General features: G+C 42.8%; 1 protein-coding gene across 8 annotated transcripts in view; it reads left to right on the plus strand.

Moving 5' to 3' along the window:
- Nucleotides 1-21068, plus strand: part of ptprub (protein tyrosine phosphatase receptor type Ub) — a 358144-nt gene that overhangs the window by 186497 nt on the left and 150579 nt on the right. For all 8 annotated transcript variants that reach the window (XM_029738216.1, XM_029738219.1, XM_029738220.1 and 5 more), the window contains exons 4-6: nt 1514-1595; nt 6553-6668; nt 15644-15818. In XM_029738216.1, coding sequence (XP_029594076.1) covers nt 1514-1595; nt 6553-6668; nt 15644-15818 — 373 coding nt within the window. The remainder of the gene's footprint in view (nt 1-1513; nt 1596-6552; nt 6669-15643; nt 15819-21068) is intronic.

A 21068-nucleotide genomic window follows, 5' to 3' on the forward strand; every position in this document is an offset into this window, starting at 1 on the left:
CGTGCATTTGTTTGCAGTTTCCTCTGGACATTTGAGCAATTTTACAGACCTCTGCATGCAGGGTTTCAATGGGGTGTTTTTCCCGTTGAGTTAAATCTTGTAGTGTGTACAGTACTCTATATTTTGTACCAATTGAGAACTTTGGTCTAATTCCCTGTGATCTGGATTTTCTCTAGAAAATCATTATTTTGGGGTTTACTGCTAGGGTTCAGATCTGGCAGTACTGCTCTAGCAGGTCCAGGCTCTGCTGTAGGCCATGTGCTGTGGGTGACAACAGGCACAGGTCATCTGCGAAGAATCACCTTTTAGATTCCAGGTGCTGGGGATTTTTCTAGAATAGTGGTCAATTCATTGATGTAAATATTGAAAAGTGCCAGGCTGAGATTTGCAACCATGGCAAAGGCCCTGCCCCTGGTTAAAGAATTCTGTCCTTTTCTTGCCAATTTTCATGCCGCAGGTATTGCCAGTATTGATATAATTATGTCATATGTTTTACCCTCTATACCACTTTCAATAACTCTGTAGAACAGTCCTTATGCCAAATAAAATCAAATGCTTTTTGGAAACCTAAATGTTGGTCTTATTTTCGTGGACATGTTTATCTATCAGGGTGAGCAGGGTGTAAATATGATCAATCGTGCAATGTTTTGTTGTAATTCCAAATTGGATTTTACTCAAGACATTGTGCTTATTAAGGATGTTTAGAAGTCTTACATGTTAAGGACACCTGCTCTTTCCATGACATAGATTGAACAGGTGAATCTAGGTGAAAGCTGTGATCCCTTGTTGATGTCACTTGTTATGAAAGACAGGTTAAAGAAGGATTTTCAAGTCTTGAGACAATTGAGACATGGATTGTGTATGTGTGCCATTCAGAGTGTGAATAAGCAAGACAAAATATTTAAGTGCCTTTGAACGGGGTATGGTAGAAGGTTCCAGGCGCACCGGTTTGTGTCAAGAACTGCAACGCTGCTGGGTTTTTCACACTCAACAGTTTCCCGTGTGTATCAAGAATGGTCCACCACTCAAAGGACATCCAGCCAACTTGACACAACTGTGGGAAGCATTGGAGTCAACATGGGCCAGCATCCCTGTGGAATGCTTTCGACACCATTTAGAGTCCATGCCCTGACTAATTTAGGCTGTTCTGAAGGAGAGGGGGATGGGTGTGGTGTGCAACTTCAATTTTAGGAAGGTGTTCCTAATGTTTTGAATACTCAGTGTATAGTACTACAGAAAACCAGGTTATTGTTTATACAAATGCCTCTGTAATTGTTAGGGTCAAATTTGTATCCATTCTTAAAGATTTAGGTCCTCTCTTTTTCCCTAACCTATCTTATGGGTGCAATGAATTGTGTAGAGCTTTGTGGTAATAATTAAGATCTCTGCCTCAGGAGGACAGTGTGATTTGATGCAAATGCCTCAATTGTATAAAGGATAACAGCAATCAAATTTGTTTCAAGATTTATCACTCCAAGCTATCTCACTTTTTTGTTTTTATTCTACTTCCCAGGTCCTGATCGAAGCAACTGTTTCCAGAGAGCGGCGAGGCTACATCGCCATGGATGACATCATGCTCCTGACCTATCCCTGTTGTGAGTACCATCACCGATGTAGAAGAGGAGGGAGGTGGTTGGGGATTAAGGAGTAGTATAAAATAGAACATGTAGAGACCGATACTATATAGAGAGTGAAATGTAGAGAGTTAATTCCATATGATAAAGAGGAGGAGAACGCTAATGGAAGCTTGACCTTTTCATTGGTTGATTGCAATTGGGGTCCAGGTTTGATGTGAATGACATTTTCCCAAAACACTTCAGCTCCAGCCACTCCCTTGTGATTTAGTCTCAAGAGCACTCATAATGTGCCCAACTGACTCAAGGTTAGAGATGTGAAAATAGAAACCTCTTTCTGATTTATCCCACAAAGTAAATGTATGCAGAACTTTACCTCTTCTCTCCTCTCTATTATATACTGTAATATATATAGTGACTATTGTATTGTTGTGTTTGTATTTTTTTTTAATGTAGCACTCATCTGTGAAAGAGACCTTGCTCTCAGCATATCTACCTGTCAAAATAAATGTTAAATAAAATATTATCCATTAGTTGCCAGGAAGTTGCTATTTTTTAGATACATTTTCTAGAATGAAATGGCACCAAAAAAAAGTGTCTTTTCCAAATGCTGTTCCTCTAGCAGAAGACCTGTGGTGGTTTTGTCACTCGGTGGTTTCCCATTGCTGTTATACAGTGGTTAAGGCTGTCCGTGTGTGCACAGTGTACCTGGGATAACACAGGCTTAGTGTGCTATCAAACCTAGAGGAGTAGAAAAGTCATGGGAAAAGTGGTAACGACAGTTGCTAACACTACCTGAGCTTAAACCCTGGACAAAGCTTCTCCCTCCCTGTGACATGTTTGCCCCCCGACATACTGCTGATCAAAAGTGATCTGCCAGCTCACTAATTTGGAATTCGGTTAACACCTTTAGTCCAGTTACAGTTGAAGTTGGAAGTTCACATACACAAACATTTTAACTTAGTTTTTCACAATTCCTGACATTTAATCTTAGTAAAAACTGTCTTATGTCAGTTACGATCACCACTTTATTTTAAGAATGTGAAATGTCAGAATAATAGTAGAGAGAATGATTTATTTCAGCTTTTATTTCTTTCATCACATTCCCAGTGGGTCAGAAGTTTACATACACTCAATGAGTATTTGGTAGCATTGCCTTTAAATTGTTTAACTTGGGTCAAACGTTTCGGGTAGCCTTCCACAAGCTTCCCACAATAAGTTGGGTGAATTTTGGCCCATTCCTCCTGACAGAGCTGGTGTAACTGAGTCAGGTTTGTAGGCCTCCTTGCTCTCACACGTTTTTTTCAGTTCTGCCCACAAATCTTCTGTAGGATTGAGGTCAGGGCTTTGTGATGGCCACTCCAATACCTTGATTTTGTTGTCCTTAAGCCATTTTGCCACAACATTGGAAGTATGCTTGATGTTATTGTCCATTTGGAAGACCCATTTGCAACCAACCTTTAACTTCCTAACTGATGTCTTGAGATGTTGCTTCAATATATCCACATAATTCTCCTGCCTCATGATGCCATCTATTTTGTGAAGTGCACCAGTCCCTCCTGCAGCAAAGCACCCACACAAGATGATGCTGCCACCCCTGTGCTTCACGGTTGGGATGTTGTTCTTCGGCTTGCAAGCCTACCCCTTTTACCTCCAAACATAACGATGGTCATTATGGCCAAACAGTTCTATTTTTGTTTCATCAGACCAGAAGACATTTCTCCAAAAACTACTGGCTTTTTTATGGCGGTTTTGGAGCAGTGGCTTCTTCCTTGCTGAGCGGCCTTTCAGGTTATGTCGATATAGAACTCATTTTACTGTGGATAAAGATACTTTGTATCTGTTTCCTCCAGCATCTTCACAAGGTCCTTTGCTGTTGTTCTGGGATTGATTTTCACTTTTCGCACTAAAGTACGTTCATCTCTAGGAGAAAGAACGCATCTCCTTCTTGAGCAGTATGATGGCTGCGTTGTCCTATGGTGTTTATAGTTGCGTACTATTGTTTGGACAGATGAACGTGGTACCTTCAGGCGTTTGGAAATTGCTCCCAAGGATGAACCAGACTTGTGGAGTTCTATAATTGTTTTTCTGAGGTCTTGGCTGAATTCTTTTGATTTTCATGATGTCAAGCAAAGAGGCACTGAGTTTGAAGGTAAGCCTTGAAATACATCCACAGGTACACCTCCAATTGAATCAATGTTGTCAATTAGCCTATCAGAAGCTTCTAAAGCCATGACATCATTTTCTGGAATTTTCCAAGTTGTATAAAAACACAGTCAACTTAGTGTATGTAAACTTCTGACCCACTGGAATTGTGATACGGTGAATTATAAGTGAAATAATCTGACTGTAAACAATTGTTGGAAAATTACTTGTGTCATGCACAAAGTAGATGTCTTAACCGACTTGCCAAAACTATAGTTTGTTAACAAGAAATTTGTTGAGTGGTTGAAAAATGAGTTTTAATGACTCCAACCTAAGTGTATGTAAACTTCCGACTTCAACTGTAGATATAAGTGACTTGTGCGTGAGGTGAGGATATACTCTGGGCTTTGTTTTTTCCTTGTCATGAGGGTTTCGGTACAGTGTAATTGGAGGATAATTTTTTTTGCATGCTTTTTCGTATACTGAACAAATATTTTAACATAACATAGAATAGAGTTACTCTTTATAGAAGGAAATCAGTCAATTGTATAAGTTCATTAGGCCCTAATCTATGAATTTCATATGACTGGGCAGGGGCACAGCCATGGGTGGGCCTTGGAGGTTATATGCACCCACTTGGGAGCCAGGTCCACCCTCTGGGGAGACAGGCCCAACCAATCTGAATGAGTTTTTCCCCACAAAAGGGCTTTATTACTGACAGAAATCCTCCTCAGCACCCCCCTCCTCCCACTCCTCAGACGATCCTGCAGGTGAAGAAGCCGGATGTGGAGGTCCTGGGCTGGCGAGGTGAGGCCGGTTGATTGTAATTCTCTGAAACGACGTTGGAGGCAGCTTATGGTAGAGAAATTAACATTCAATTCTCTAGCAACAGCTCTGTTGGACATTCCTGCAGTCAGCATGCCAACTGCACACTCCCTCAAAACTTGAGACATCTCTGGCATTGTGTTGTGTGACAAAACTGCACATTTTAGAGTGCCTTTTATTGTCCCCAGCACAAGGTTCACCTGTGTAATGATCATGCTGTTTAATCAGCTTCTTGATATGCCACACCTGTCAGGTGGATGGATTATCTTGGCAAGGGAGAAATGCTCACTAACAGGGATGTAAACAATCAAACATTTTTGAGAACAAGCTTTTTGTGCATATGGAACATTTCTGGGAACTTTTATTTTAGCTCATGAAAAATGTTACCAACACTTTACATGTTGCTTTTATATTTTTGTTCAGTATAGTTTCTACTGTATGGTTTTATAGACACCACATGCCATGGAGACCGGAAGTGATTTCAATCAGAGATGCTGACTGTGTCCCTGCCTAGCCACACAGTGGTTCCCCGCATTTCCCATGGAGAACAGATGGTATCTTCTTCCCCCCCCCCCCCCCAGTGCTACCATTAAATAATTTAGACTGTCATCAGGACCTGCGCACAGTACTGTCTATGGTGGCACACGGCCAGCCTGCACTATTTGTCACAAGGAAATGAGACAAAAGCGAAGAGAAAAAAAAAGAAGAAAAGCCACCAAGCTCCTTCCTTCTTGCAAATTCTGGTTGAAACTGCTAAGCACGCTTGACATTTCTGTTGTAGTCTCCATAGTCCTAGTCTTTGACTCTGAAACCAGTGTTGCAGTCAAATTAAATATTTATCATGGTAAAGAGTCCCCGGGATGTGATCTGACACATTTATACTACCAAGTTTTTTAGTCAACAGAAGGACCTGTTTTTTTTTTATCACATTCATTTTTGTGTTTGTTTATGCTGGCTCATAGCTACGATGAATTATGAATTAACCTTAGACGGGGGACTCGTCCATGGGAAACATGACCACCTGTGGACTACAAACGCAAGAGGCATCCCCGCCTCTCCCCCCTGCCTATTTACACAAAGTAGATCAACAAATTATTTCTCTCTCCCAGAAAGTAACAGTGTAATGAAACACTGAACATGGAAGAGCAGGAATTGAAACGTTCGCCTCCCTCTTTTTCATTTCACTACCACTCCACCACTAAAGTAACGTATCCTGACTAGGTTGGGTTGTCCTCCGTTTTGTGGTGATGAGAGCCTGTGCTGGAGGCTCTAACCCAGTGGTTAGGCTCTGCAATTCATTTCTAAGTTGTGTATTGGATGACTTCTCTTTGTGGGTTTATTGTAGGACAATAAAGGGAGAGAACAAGCAATATGTCAGTATGTCAATGAGTCCTTCTCCAACCAGCTGTGAGGTCCTTAAATGGGAGACAATTAGTCTCTGATTCGTATCTAATTAAACATGAACGTTTGAATTCCGTTGTTGTAGAATGTGAAAAGCTGCCGATGGTGACATTTCATACACATCTCACACTGGCAATGAAGCTGGAACAAAGTCCGATTGATGATCATTTACTGCATCTCTTTAGAAATCACGAAATGTAGTATTTCATTTTTTATTTAACTATGCAAGTCAGTTAAGAACAAATTCTTATTTTACAATGACAGCCAACCCCGACCAAACACTCCCCTAACCCGGACGACGCTGGGCCAATTTTGCGCCACCCTGATCACGGCCAGTTGTGATACAGTCTGGGATAGAACCAGAGTCTGTAGTGATGCCTCTAACACTGAGATGCAGTGCCTTAGACCGCTGCGCCACACGGGAGCCCTAGTATAGCTGCATAACCCTCAAATGGAAGGACATGGGCGTTTTGCCACACATAACTTCGCAAAATGTATTTTTAATAAAAGCATTTATTTTGTTGGTCTGGCTGGCTGACATTGTGATTGGCTGTTTGTCACGGCACAGCAGTCATATGATCTCTGCTCTCTCGCTCTGTTCCAACAGATAAGGCGCCCCACTTCTCCCGGCTGGGAGATGAGGAGGTCAACGCTGGGCAGAATGCCACCTTCCAGTGTGTGGCATCGGGCCGGGCATCGGAAGCTGAGAAGTTCCTACTGGAGGTCAGTGGGGATTTAGGGGCACACCTGTAGTATTTATTTTCTTTCAAAAACTTTTGAGAGTTTGATTGAGTCTGTCTGGAGTGCCAGGTGGGTTTGCACTTTTGGGTTCATTTTCAGCTATTCAATTGGTTCCATTGAGCCAGGCAAGCTCAATCAAGCGCAGCTGAAGTATTTCAAAGAAACCAAATACTATTTGAATGCAGGTCTCTTTGGGAATACTAGCACTTTTGAGTTCTACTTTAAGTGTATTTGTAGTCATGCCATTAAAGAGGGAAACTTGAAATGATAGGTGACTTAAATGTAAATGTAAATAGGTCAGTGTCTTTGAATTATAAACGTGCTTGTGTTAGTATTCAAATTCAGCAGAGCATTGGGGAGAATTTTAATGCTACGCTCCAGCCTTGAAGACTCTCCAGCCCAGCACCTTTGAAAATCCAGTTTGCTCATGAAATCACAGTGCTCTGCTTTCTTTACAGCCTTCTTCCTTTATCCAAACACAGGGCTCTGTTTTTAATATCCCTTTTCCCACTTGTATGCTTTATTCATGCAAATTCCATCCCTTTGAAGGTCAGGAAGGTCAGGAAGGCCACTGCAGTGTATGTCTGAGTGAATAACATTCAGTGGTTTTAAAAACATTACGTTTTTAAAGGTTTCAAAGAGCATTGTGATAGTCTTGTTTTCCAGGCTCTGTCTCTCTCAGCAATTACCAGGCAGCCACACATCCACGACTCTTACCACCACCACAGTATGTGTTAATTACACCATGCAAGCCTTGAGGCGCAATGCACAACATCGTCTTCAACTTTGAGACCTCTATCCTTCCTTCAATGTTACAAAACCTCTAACATCCAAGTGAGAATGATATCCAACAAACCATTTTGTCACATCACAAGGACAGATGCCTCCAGTAGGGAGCTGTCATAACGGCACTAACATTCGCAATAACAAAAGTCCTCAAGGCTCTTCGATGCCTGCCTTCCCCAAACTGCATGAGGAGATACATGACTGGGTGTCACGGCTGCCATTTTAGATGAGGTTGCTTCCCCTCCCTGTTGTTTTGTTGTTTTCATTTGATTGTTGCATCTGCTGTGTGTACCAGCTGCGACCCAGTCTCACCATGCCAACTCCTGCCAGACTAAACAGATAATTTGGTAGTTTTCTCAGTAATTCGCTCCAGCCTGATAGTTTACATATTCCGTCTCAGGCTTATTTGATTAACCTGATTTCCCTAATATCCTTTTGTGGAGGGAGAAAAAGCTAAATAGATAAAAGAAGTAAGCCAAGGGCAGTAGACACTGAAGTCTATGATTGAGGGTTTGGTTTGTTTTTGGTATGACCACCAGACCAGACTGGTTGCCACTGCTTGACCCTAATCAGAGTTTGGGTGTTTACTTGTGACAGTTGGGGCTTGTGTGGTCTGTGGCTTTCGAGAGTTTACAAACATACAGACACGTCCACTGTGGCTTTGGACAGCACAAAGACTTACACACATCCAGTCATCCAAGCAAACAGAGAAGGGGCCTAGCTCATCCCACTTGCTTTCCGGAGGACCCTGGGCCTACGTCTTCTCTGAGACTGATTCTGTTTACTCACCAGTTGTTTTTCACTGAAAAAGAAAGAGAGAGAAGAATGTGTTGATAGGCAAGCCTGCTATTTCACACACTGAACAAGGCCTTGGCCTAAACGTTAGACTAATGTTAGGCTCAAGGTGGCCTGTTGTTGAGACTATAGGCTTGAAGGATACTTGTGGTGATAATGGAATAGAACAATGTGAGAAATGCCTTGAAGGGTTCAGTGGGACACCTGCTTTCATTCAACAACAACTGCAGATTTCTTTCCCAGCACCAGTACTCTCTTTTTGTTTTTGTTATTTTTTTCTCCTGTGCTCTCTCTCTACCTTTGTCATGCCCACTCCTTCTCCGTGGTATATTCTGGCTTTGAAGAGCACTGGTGTCAGAGTCATTTTCTCTCTTTCGTTTTCTTTTGCTCTGTACCAAAACATGAAAGCTTACCCCCTGCTATTCATCTGCAAGACTACACATTAGAGTGACTACATGGTGAAACATTAAGCCCACCAGGCATGCACTTTTAGCTACTCATGTGGATTTAAATGTATTGGCTCCATAGTGTTTTGCAGGACTGTGTGAGTGCTGGGTGGTGATAACACTCTATATTGCTATAGTATGGACACAAAAGAGGACTGACTACCGGCACCTGCGCTGAATTAACTAATGGCCCTCATAACCAACATTGCTCTCATAATCATTATTATCTTCACAAGATTTCATTTGTTTGTATTAAAGGATACCTGATTGTAATTGTACATGTTTAAATCAGAGGGATGTCCCCTGCCATTCAAATTTTAATTTTAAACTGCTGGACAATCATTCTTTTTAATCACTCAACTCAAATGGCCTTGATAGCAATAATTGAAACATATTTAGTTATTATGTTGTTAGCTGAGTGTCATGGCTCCACCAAGGGAACAATAATCTTACTATGCAGACTGCCTCAAATATGGCACTCCATTTAGCTGGTTTAAAAAGATGGAGCATACACAAATATTGTGGATGCGAAATGGACAGTGCTACGAAATGGACAGTGCTTTTAAGGTGATGATTAATTCAGAACACCCATACGAATATTAAAACTTATTGTGCAGCATTCCACAGGAGTGTTGACGCCAATCATGTTGACGCCAATGTTTCCCTCAGTTGTGTCAAGTTGGCTGGATGTCCTTTGGGTGGTGGACTATTCTTGATACACACAGGAAACTGTTGAGCTTGAAAGCCCAGCATCATTACCGTTCTTGACACAAACCGGTGCGCCTGGCACCTACTACCATACCCTGTTCAAAGGCACTTAAATCTTTTGTCTTGCCCGTTCATTCACCCTCTGAATAGCAAACATACACAATCCATGTCTCAATTGTCTCAAGGCTTAAAAATCTTTCTTTAACCTGTCTCCTCCCCTTCATCTATACTGATTGAATTGGATTTAACAGGTGACATCTATAAGGGATCATAGCTTTCACCTGGATTCACCTGGTCAGAATGTCATGGAACGATCAATGTTTTATACACTTAGTGTATGAGCCCAATCCCCCCCCCAAAAAGCCTGAATTAAAATAATGATTGTGCCATTATACAATACATAGCCTAATAGCCAACTGCATATTACGCACGGCAGAAAAACATAAAAGCCTACTCTCCAAAATTAAAGTCATTCTAGTAATTGTCTTTGAGTGTGGATTGTATTATTATGCATTCTAGATGGACTGGTTACCTTATGCTACGCTCCAAACGTTCTATCCACGAGTCTGGGAGAGAATTTAACCTCTTGCATCTAGACGTTCCGCTAGCGGAACGCCTCACCAATATCCAATGGTAGAGCGTGGCGCGAAATACAAAAACCTTAAAAATGCTATAACTTCAATTTCTCAAACATATGACTATTTTACACCATTTGAAAGATAAGACTCTTGTTAATCCAACCACAATGTCCGATTTCAAAAAGGCTTTACAGGGAAAGCAAAACATTAGATTATGTTAGGAGAGTACACAGCCAAAAATAATCACACAGCCATTTTCAAAGCTAGCATATATGTCACAAAAACCCAAACTACAGCTAAATGCAGCACTAACCTTTGATGATCTTCATCAGATGACACTCCTAGGACATTATGTTATACAATACATGCATGTTTTGTTCAATCAAGTTCATATTTATATCAAAAACCAGCTTTATACATTAGCATGTGATGTTCAGAACTAGCATACACACCGAAAACTTCCGGTGAATTTACTAAATTACTCATCATAAACGTTGACAAAATACATAACAATTATTTTAAGAATTATAGATACAGAACTCCTTTATGCAATCGCTATGTCAGATTTTAAAATAGCTTTTCGGCGAAAGCACATTTTGCAATATTCTGAATACATAGCTCAGCCATCACAGGCTAGCTATTCAGACACCCGCCAACTTCGGGGCTCACTAAACTCAGAATTACTATTAGAAAAATTGGATTACCTTTGCTGTTCTTCATCAGAATGCACTCCCAGGACTTCTACTTCAATAACAAATGTTGTTTTGGTTCAAAATAATCCATAGTTATATCCAAATACCTCAGTTTTGTTCGTGCGTTCAGGTCACTATCCAAAGGGTAACACGCGAGCGCATTTCATGACAAAAAATTTCAAAATGTTCCATTACCGTACTTAGAAGTATGTCAAACGCTGTTTAAAATCAATTGTTATGCTATTTTTCTCGTAAAATAGCGATAATATTCCAACCGGACAACGTTGTATTCATTCAAAGAGGGAAAGAAAAAAATGCCGAGGTCTCGTGAACGCGCATCTCCAGTCTCTCCGTCACCAGGCAGACCACTGAGAAACTGTGCTGCTGTTATCTGCCCAGAGACAGGAGACGCGTCAATCCGGTTTCTGAAGGCTTTAGAGAGCCAATGGAAGCCTTAGAAAGTGTCACGTAACAGCACAGATACTGTAATTTCGATAGAGATGCAACAGAATGACTACAAATTTTCAGACAGGCCACTTCCTGCTTGGAATCTTCTCAGGTTTTTGCCTGCCATATGAGTTCTGTTATACTCACAGACACCATTCAAACAGTTCTAGAAACTTTAGAGTGTTTTCTATCCAAATCTACTAATACTATGCATATTCTAGTTTTTGGGCAAGCGTTGTAACCAGTTTAAATCGGGTACGTTTATTATCCGGCCGTGAAAATACTGCCCCCTATCCCAGACAGGATAATATAGGCCTAGGCGATGCTGTTGGTTCATTGATTGTGCAGGGGGGCTTACAAAGTTAACCTACAATTATAGTGAATTTATATTGGATTTTGAATAGCCTAGTATTAGGTAATTCCTTATATTTCTGATAATTAATAGGCTGACACATTACCTTTAGCTACAGAATATCTCACCACTGTGCATTTTCATCTCCTCTCTCTCCTTTCTAGAATGCGCAGAGAGAGGGGCTGTCAAGAATGTAATAAAATATGTTTTGTTGTGAAAACATGTTACTATTGATGTTCCCGACCAGATTTCACTTGGTTTCCCAAATTAAGCACTGTGTAGTTGCAGGAACAGTGTTGGAGAGCCCATGGCATACAGAGTTTGGGTGGAATATCACCTGTTGCGCAGCAAGGCTGCATGCTCCTCAATCGGTGCGTGGAGTGAAATAAGTGTTATTATACTGAACACAAATATAAACTCAACATGCAACATTTTCAAAGATTTTACGGAGCTACAGTTCATATAAGGACATCTGTCAATTGAAAGAAATTCATTAGGCCCTAATCTATGGCTTTCACATGACTGGGAATACAGATATGCATCTGTTGGTCACAGATACCTTAATAAAAAGGTAGGGGTGTGGGTCAGAAAACCAGTCGGTATCTGCTGTGACCACCATTTGCCTCATGCAGTGCAACACATCTCCTTTGCATAGAGTTGATCAGGCTGATGATTGTGACCTGTGGAATGTTGTCCCACTCCTCTTCAATGGCTGTGCGAAGTTTCTGGATATTGGTGGGAACTAGAACACGCTGTTGTACACACCGATCCAGAGCACCCCAAACATGCTCAAAGGGTGACATGTCGGGTGAGTATGCAGGCCATGGAAGAACTGGGACATTTTCAGTTTCCAGGAATTGCGTACAGATCCTTGCGGCATGGGGCTGTGTATTATCATGCTGAAACATGAGGTGATGGCGGCGGATGAATGGCACGACAATGGGCCTAAGGATCTCATCATGGTATCACTGTGCATTCAAATTGCCATAGATAAGATACAATTGTGTTCGTTGTCCATGGCTTATGTTCGTTGTCCATAGCTTAACCCCAATGCCACCATGGGGCACTCTGTTCACAATGTTGACACCAGCAAACTTGGGTATGCTCTGCTATCTGCCCAGTACATTTGAAACCATGAAAAGCACACTTTTCCTGCGTGCCAGTTGCCATCAAGGGTGAGCATTTGCCCACTGAAGTCGATTATGACGCCGAACTCAAGACCCTGAGGACAATGAGCACCCAGATGAGCTTCCCTGAGACGTTTCTGACAATTTGTGCAGAAATTATTTGGTTGTGCAAACCCAAAGACTCATCAACTGACCAGGTGGTCTCCGTCGATCCCACAGGTGAAGAAGCCAGATGTGGATGTCCTGGGCTGGCATGGTTACACGTGGTCAGCGGTTGTGAGGCTAGTTGGACGTACTGCCAAATTCTAAAATGACAATGGAGGCGGCTTATGGTAGAGAAATAACGTTCAATTCTCTGGCAACAGCTCTGGTGGACATTCCTGCAGTCAGCATGCCAATTGCACGTTCCCTCAAAACTTGAGACATCGCTGGCATTGTGTTGTGTGACAAAACTGCACATTTTAGAGTGCCTTTTATTGTCCCCAACCCAAGGTTCACCCGTGTAATGATCATAATCAGCTTATTGATATGCCATACCTGTCAGGTGGATGGATTATCTTGGCAAAGGAAAAATGCACACTAACAGGGATGTGAACACATTTCTGCAAAACATTTGAGAAAATAAGCTTTTTGTGTTTTTGGAACATTTCAGGGATCTTTTATTTCAGCTCATGGGACCAACACTTTACATGTTGCATTTATATACTGCTCAAAAAAATAAAGGGAACACTTAAACAACACATCCTAGATCTGAATGAAAGAAATAATCTTATTAAATACTTTTTCTTTACATAGTTGAATGTTCTGACAACAAAATCACACACAAATAATCAATGGAAATCCAATTTATCAACCCATGGAGGTCTGGATTTGGAGTCACACTCAAAATTAAAGTGGAAAACCACACTACAGGCTGATCCAACTTTGATGTAATGTCCTTAAAACAAGTCAAAATGAGGCTCAGTAGTGTGTGTGGCCTCCACTTGCCTGTATGACCTCCCTACAATGCCTGGGCATGCTCCTGATGAGGTGGCGGATGGTCTCCTGAGGGATCTCCTCCCAGACCTAGACTAAAGCATCCGCCAACTCCTGGACAGTCTGTGGTGCAACGTGGCGTTGGTGGATGGAGCGAGACATGATGTCCTAGATGTGCTCAATTGGATTCAGGTCTGGGGAACGGGCGGGCCAGTCCATAGCATCAATGCCTTCCTCTTGCAGGAACTGCTGACACACTCCAGCCACATGAGGTCTAGCATTATCTTGCATTAGGAGGAACCCAGGGCCAACCGCACCAGCATATGGTCTCACAAGGGGTCTGAGGATCTCATCTCGGTACCTAATGGCAGTCAGGCTACCTCTGGCGAGCACATGGAGGGCTGTGCGGCCCCCCAAAGAAATGCCACCCCACACCATGACTGACCCACCGCCAAACCGGTCATGCTGGAGGATGTTGCAGGCAGTAGAACGTTCTCCACGGCGTCTACAGACTCTGTCACGTCTGTCACGTGCTCAGTGTGAACCTGCTTTCATCTGTGAAGAGCACAGGGCGCCAGTGGCGAATTTGCCAATCTTGGTGTTCTCTGGCAAAGGCCAAACGTCCTGCATGGTGCTGGGCTGTAAGCACAACCCCCACCTGTGGACGTCGGGCCCTCATACCACCCTCATTGAGTCTGTTTCTGACCATTTGAGCAGACACATGCACATTTGTGGCCTGCTGGAGGTCATTTTGCAGGCCTCTGGCAGTGCTTCTCCTGCTCCTCCTTGCACAAAGGCGGAGGTAGCGGTCCTGCTGCTGGGTTGTTGCCCTCCTACGGCCTCCTCCATGTCTCCTGATGTACTGGCCTGTCTCCTGGTAGCGCCTCCATGCTCTGGACACTACGCTGACAGACACAGCAAACCTTCTTGCCACAGCTCGCATTGATGTGCCATCCTGGATGAGCTGCACTACCTGAGCCACTTGTGTGGGTTGTAGACTCCGTCTCATGCTACCACTAGAGTGAAAGCACCGCCAGCATTCAAAAGTGACCAAAACATCAGCCAGGAAGCATAGGAACTGAGAAGTGGTCTGTGGTCCCCACCTGCAGAACCACTCCTTTATTGGGGGTGTCTTGCTAATTGCCTATAATTTCCACCTGTTGTCTATTCCATTTCCACAACAGCATGTGAAATTTATTGTCAATAAGTGTTGCTTCCTAAGTGGACAGTTTGATTTCACAGAAGTGTGATTGACTTGGAGTTACATTGTGTTGTTTAAGTGTTCCCTTTATTTTTTTGAGCAGTGTATTTTCTTCATATCATAAGGTTTCTTTAGAGCTGCCTAAAATAAATAATGGATTTATTGTAATAGTGTATATTTAATGGATTTATTAGACTTTTTAAAATGTAGATGTTCCAAAGGCGCACATCAGTCGCTTGTATGCTGCTTGTATGCGTAGATGCCTTGAGATGCAGTTATTTACATGATAATAACCGGCTAACAAAATGTCATGACTGCTACAGCGCTACCCTTGCACTGCAAAGGTTGCAACTTTTGTGGAGCAATAGGAAACGATGGTTCGTGTGAGGCAGTTGTTAATGTGTTCAGAGGGTCCCTGGTAAAAGCCCAGGTTGGGGCAAGGAGAGGGACGGAAGCAGTACTCTTACATTGGATCACTCATTTGGGCTCTGCCCAGCTGCTGGGGTTGCTGTGGAGAAGGTTGTCAAAGGGGGTTGAGTGTAACCGGTGTGAAATGGCTAGTTAGTTAGCGGTGCGTGCTAGTAGTGTTTCAATTGGTGACATCACTCGCTCTGAGACCTTGAAGTAGCTGTTTCCTTTGCTCTGCAAAGGCTGTGGCTTTTGTGGAGCGATAGGTAACGATGCTTCATAGGAGGCAGTTGTTGATGTGATTCAAGTCCAGGTTGGGGCAAGGCGGGAAACGGAAGTAATACTGTTACATTTGCAGCTGTGTGTCTGTGTGCAAGAATGTGTTTGTGAGTGTGCTTGTTTATATCTGACCCATCCTGTTTTTTTTGTCCCCTCTCTCCAGAGGCACAGTGGGGACGTGACATCTACAGCCTTGGTCAAGCACCTGAGTCACCGGCGCTTTGTGGCATCATTCCAGGTGGACAGTGTGCAGCGCAACGACCAGGACCTGTACCGATGTGTCACCCAGTCCTCCAGGGGCTCTGGGGTCTCCAACTTCGCTGAGCTCATCGTCAAAGGTAAATATGCTCGCAATCAGTCAGTGGGGGCGAGGCTAGGATCTCTCAATATCCTGTACTGTAGGTCTATGAACCAAGGGTGAACTGAATAAAACTGATTTAGTTATGTTACTTTGTGTTAGCAAAAGCAGTAAATGTTGTAAATGAACATTTACATAATCTGTCATCAATTTACACATCCCACACACTTGTCAGCTGTGGCATAATTAAATCAACACATTGAAGTGCTTGATTGATATTATGATATAGACCAGGTATTCCCAAACTGAAGTATGTGCAATGTAGTCGGGGGTACGCCAAATAAAAATGTGATTCACATAGAAAAATCATTTTTTTAAATGTTTTTTTTTTTGTTTAAAAAAAAATATATATATCTTCACATTTTAAAACAGTGTGGTTTTTTTCTCCCCTGAGTAGCCTCGTTTCACTGCCAAAAATAAAAATGTTGGCGAAATAACAACACAATGTCAAATACAGGTAGCCTAGTCAAATAAGTAACATCCAATCACATTAACCGTTCCATTAACGATCCGTATGTAGCCAAACGTAGCTGCTGCTCATTCCGTTTGCTCGAAAATGGATAAATGGTTAAAAAAAGTAAGGCCTGCGTCCATAGAGACACATACCAGCAGTACTACACCTGCACCTGTCGACGACACAAGTTGTTCTGCTTCCATGAGCACATCCAGTGCTAGAATCAGTAATTCTATATTTATTGTTTGCCTAGCTAGCATGGACACTGACAGTTGTGAATCTGATGCAGCCGAAGAGCTACTGCCCCCTTACCCGGGAAAGCATCAAACAACAGACCGGGACGTTGGACCATCGAAGAGGTGCAAATATGATGAGGACTACATTGATTTGGTGTTCACTTATATTGGGAGTAGTGCCTTTCCTCAGCCACAGTGTGTTATATGTGAAAAAGTACTATCTCACAACTCGATGAAACTCTTGCGCAGACATTTAGACATTTAACAAAACATGCCAATTAGAAAAATAAGCCACAGGAGTTTTTTGAGTGAGAATTAAGACGACTTTTGAGTAGTAAGACATGTATAAAAGCAACAGATACTATTAATAAGAAGGGGCTAGAAGTGTCTTATGTGGTGAGCTACCAAGTGGCTAGGACAGGCAAGCCCCATGCTATTGTGGAGGACTTAATTCTTCTTGCTGCCGCGGATATGGTTGGGACAATGCTGGGGGAAAAGGCCAAGAAAGCTATACAGACAATGTCTTCATTAAACAACACTGTTTCACGACACTCATCAGTGACATGGTAGGAGATGTTTTGAAACAATTACTGCTTCGCATACAAGCCAGTGAATTTTATGCATTACAGCTGGATGAGTCAACAGACGTGGCGGGCCTGGCACAGCTCCTGGCAAATGTCCGTTGCGTTTATGGGGGTTCAATTAAGGAAGATATCCTCTTCTGGAAACCAGGACAACAGGAGAGGATATTTTTAAAGTACTGGACAGCTTTGAGACATCAAATGGACTTTGGTGGTCAAGAGGTGTTGGTACCTGTACTGATGGCACAAAAGCCATGACAGGGAGACGTAGTGGAGTGGTAACGTGCGTGCAAGCAGTTGCTCCCGATGCCACTTGGGTACACTGCAGTATCCACCAAGAGGCTCTTGCTAACAAGGGAATGCCTGACAGCTTGAAAGACGTTTTGGACACTATAGTGAAAATGGTTAACTTTGTTAAAGCAAGGTGAAGATGGCACCGGAGGGTAGGGCTGCTGTCTTATCGGATCTTAACCACCCATGCTATTTATTTTTTTTGTTTGCGTTGTTCATAACTTGTTTTGTACATAATGTTGCTGCTACCGTCTCTTATGACCGAAAAGAGCTGCTGGACATCTGAACTCTGAAACTCACCTCAAATTGGATGAGGAGTTCTTCTTCAATGAGTCAGACTGGAGGGATATACTACGGACACCCGACCAGGCCCTGTGATTTCCCAGAAAGGGTAACGTTGGTTTCGTGGAAAGAGATCAGGATGCCTTGTGGGGATCAGGCGACAAGTGACTAATCTGCCCTTGCCTTCCATTCTGCTAGGTCACGTTCAATCGCTGGAAAATAAATCGGACGAACTGAAAGCACGTATATCCTACCAACGGGACATTAAAAATGGTAATATCTTATATTTTACCGAGTCGTGGCTGAACGACGACATTAATAACATACAGCTGGCAGGTTATACACTCTATCAGCAGGACAGAACAGCAGCCTCTGGTAAGACACCAGGTGCACGATATCTAAGGAAGTCTCAGGGTTTTTCTCGCCTGAGGTAGAGTATTTCATGATAAGCTGTTGACCGCACTATCTACCTAGAGAGTTTTCATCTGTGTTTTTCATAGCTTTTTCGTAGCTGTCTACATACCACCACAGACCGATGCTGGCACTCAATGAGCTGTATTCCGCCATAAGCAAACAGGAAAACGCTCATCCACAGGCGGCACTCCTAGTGGCCAGATACTTTAATGCAGGGAAACTTAAATCCGTTTTACCTCATTTCTATCAGCATGTTAAATGTGCAACCAGAGGGGGAAAAATTCGACACCACCTTTACTCCACACAGAGATGCGTACAAAGCTCTCCCTCGCCCTCCATTTGGCAAATCTGACCATAACTCTATCCTCCTGATTCCTGCTTACAATCAAAAATTAAAGCAGGAAGCATCAGTGACTCGGTCTTTAAAAAAGTGGTCAGATGAAGCAGATGCTAAGCTACAAAACTGTTTTGCTAGCACAGACTGGAATATGTTCTGGGATTCTTCCGATGGCATTGAGGAGTACACCACATCAGTCACTGGCTTTATCAATAAGTGCATCAAGGATGTTGTCCCCATAGTGACTGTACGTACATACTCCAAGCAGAAGCCATGGATTACAGGCAACATTCACACTGAGCTAAAGGGTAGAGCGGAACTCTAACCCGGAAGCTTATACGAAATACCGCTATGCCCTCCGACGAACCATCAAACAGGCAAAGTGTCAATACAGGACTAAGATTGAGTCGTACTACACCTGCTCCGACGCTCGTCGGATGTGGCAGGGCTTGCAAACTATTACAGACTACAAAGAGAAGCACAGCCTAGTGCTGCCCAGTGACACGAGCCTACCAGACGAGCTAAATAACTTCTTTGCTCGCTTCGAGGCAAGTAACACTGAAACATGCATGAGAGCATCAGCTGTTCCAGACGACTGTGGCTCTCCACAGCCGATGTGAGTAAGGCCTTTAACCTCTTGGGGCTATGTGGGACGCAAGCGTGCCACCCGTGGTGCACCCTATCAACAACAGGTGAAATATCAAGAGCGGCAAATTTGAAACCAATTAAATGTCAAAATTCTAATTTTTCAAACATACAACTATCTTACACCCTTTGAAAGATAAACATCTCCTTAATCTAACCACGTTGTCCGATTTCAAAAAGGCTTTACGGCGAAAGCATAAAGTTAGATTATGTTAGGAGAGTACATTGACAATAGCTGTGTGTAATGTTTATTTATTTTCTGCACTATACAATGATATGGGCAGCAACCATGTAACGCTTTTACACATACAGAAGTAGGCTGGTTATCAAGGGGCAAAGTATTGACACATTTTTTTGAAGAGACGAGCTTAAAGTTTTCTTTACTGACCATAATTTGTCTGACCAGTTGCATGATGACGAGTTTCTCACACGACTGACCCATCTGGGTGATGTTTTTTCTCGCCTGAATTATCTGAATCTAGGATTACAGGGACTCTCTGCAACTATATTCAATGTGCGCGACATAATTGAGGCTATGATAAATAAGTTGGAGCTCTTCTCTGTCTCTGCATTAACAAGGACAACACACAGGTATTTCCATCATTGTATGATTTTTTTGTGTGCAAATGAACTCAAGCTTACGGACAATGGCAAATGTGATATAGCGAGTGATTTGGGTGCGCTATTACGCAGGTACTTTCCCGGAACAGATGACACAAACAACTGGATTCGTTATGCCCTGCCTCCAGTCCACTTACCGATATCTGAACAAGAGAGCCTCATTGAAATTGCAACTGTCAGTTCTGTGAAGATTGAATTTAATCAGAAGCCACTGCCAGATTTCTGGATTGGGCTGTGCACAGAGTATCCTGCCTTGGCAAATCGCGCTGTTAAGACACTGATGCCCTTTGCAACCATGCATCTATGTGAGAGTGGATTCTCGGCCCTCACTAGCATGAAAATTAAATACAGGCACAGACTGTGTGTGGAAAATGATTTAAGACTGAAACTCTCTCCAATACAACCCAACATTGCAGAGTTGTGTGCTTTCTTTCAAGCACACCCTTCTCATTAACCTGTGGTGAGTTATTCACAATTTTTAATGAACAAATAAGGTTTTATATGTAACATAGTTAAAAAAAAGCTAAATTATTGATTATTATTCTATTATTATTTTTGCCCTGGTCCTATAAGAGCTCTTTGTCACTTCCCACGAGCTGGTTTGTGACAAAAAACTCACACTCATTCTTATGTTTAATAAATGTATCATATAGTGTGTATGTGGCAGGCTTACAGGGATGGCAAAAAAACAACATTTGAGAGTGCACTGACCCTGGTGCTAGAGGGGGTATGCAGCTGGAGGTTGAATGTTTGAAGGGGTACGGGACTATACAAAGTTTTGGAACCACTGATATAGACTATGATGCATGCGCTATCGTAAGCATAGCACATCCTTCGAATACAAGAAACCCAGCCTAAACAGCAAGCAATGCAGGTGTAGAAGCACAGTAACTAGGAAAAACTCCCTAGAAAGGCCAGAACCTAGGAAGAAACCCAGAGAGGAACCAGGCTATGAGGGGTGGCCAGTCCTCTTCTGGCTGTACCGGGTGGAGATTATAACAGAACATGGCCACGGTGTTCAAATGTTCATAGATGACCAGCAGGGTCAAATAATAATAATCACAGTGAGTGTCGAGGGTGCAACAGGTCAGCACCTCAGGAGTAAATGTCAGTTGGCTTTTCATAGATGATAATTCAGAGTATCTCTACCGCTCCTGCTGTCTTTAGAGAGTTGAAAACAGCAGGTCTGGGACAGGTAGCACATCCGGTGAACAGGTCAGGGTTCCATAGCCGCAGGCAGAACAGTTGAAACTGGAGCAGCAGCACAGCCAGGTGGACTGGGGACATCAAGTAGTCATCAGGCTAGGTAGTCCTGAGGCATGGTCCTAGGGCTCAGGTCCTCCGAGAGAGAGAAAGAAAGAAAGAGAGA

Source organism: Salmo trutta, chromosome 37 (genome assembly GCF_901001165.1).
Source record: "Salmo trutta chromosome 37, fSalTru1.1, whole genome shotgun sequence".
NCBI lineage: Eukaryota > Metazoa > Chordata > Actinopteri > Salmoniformes > Salmonidae > Salmo > Salmo trutta.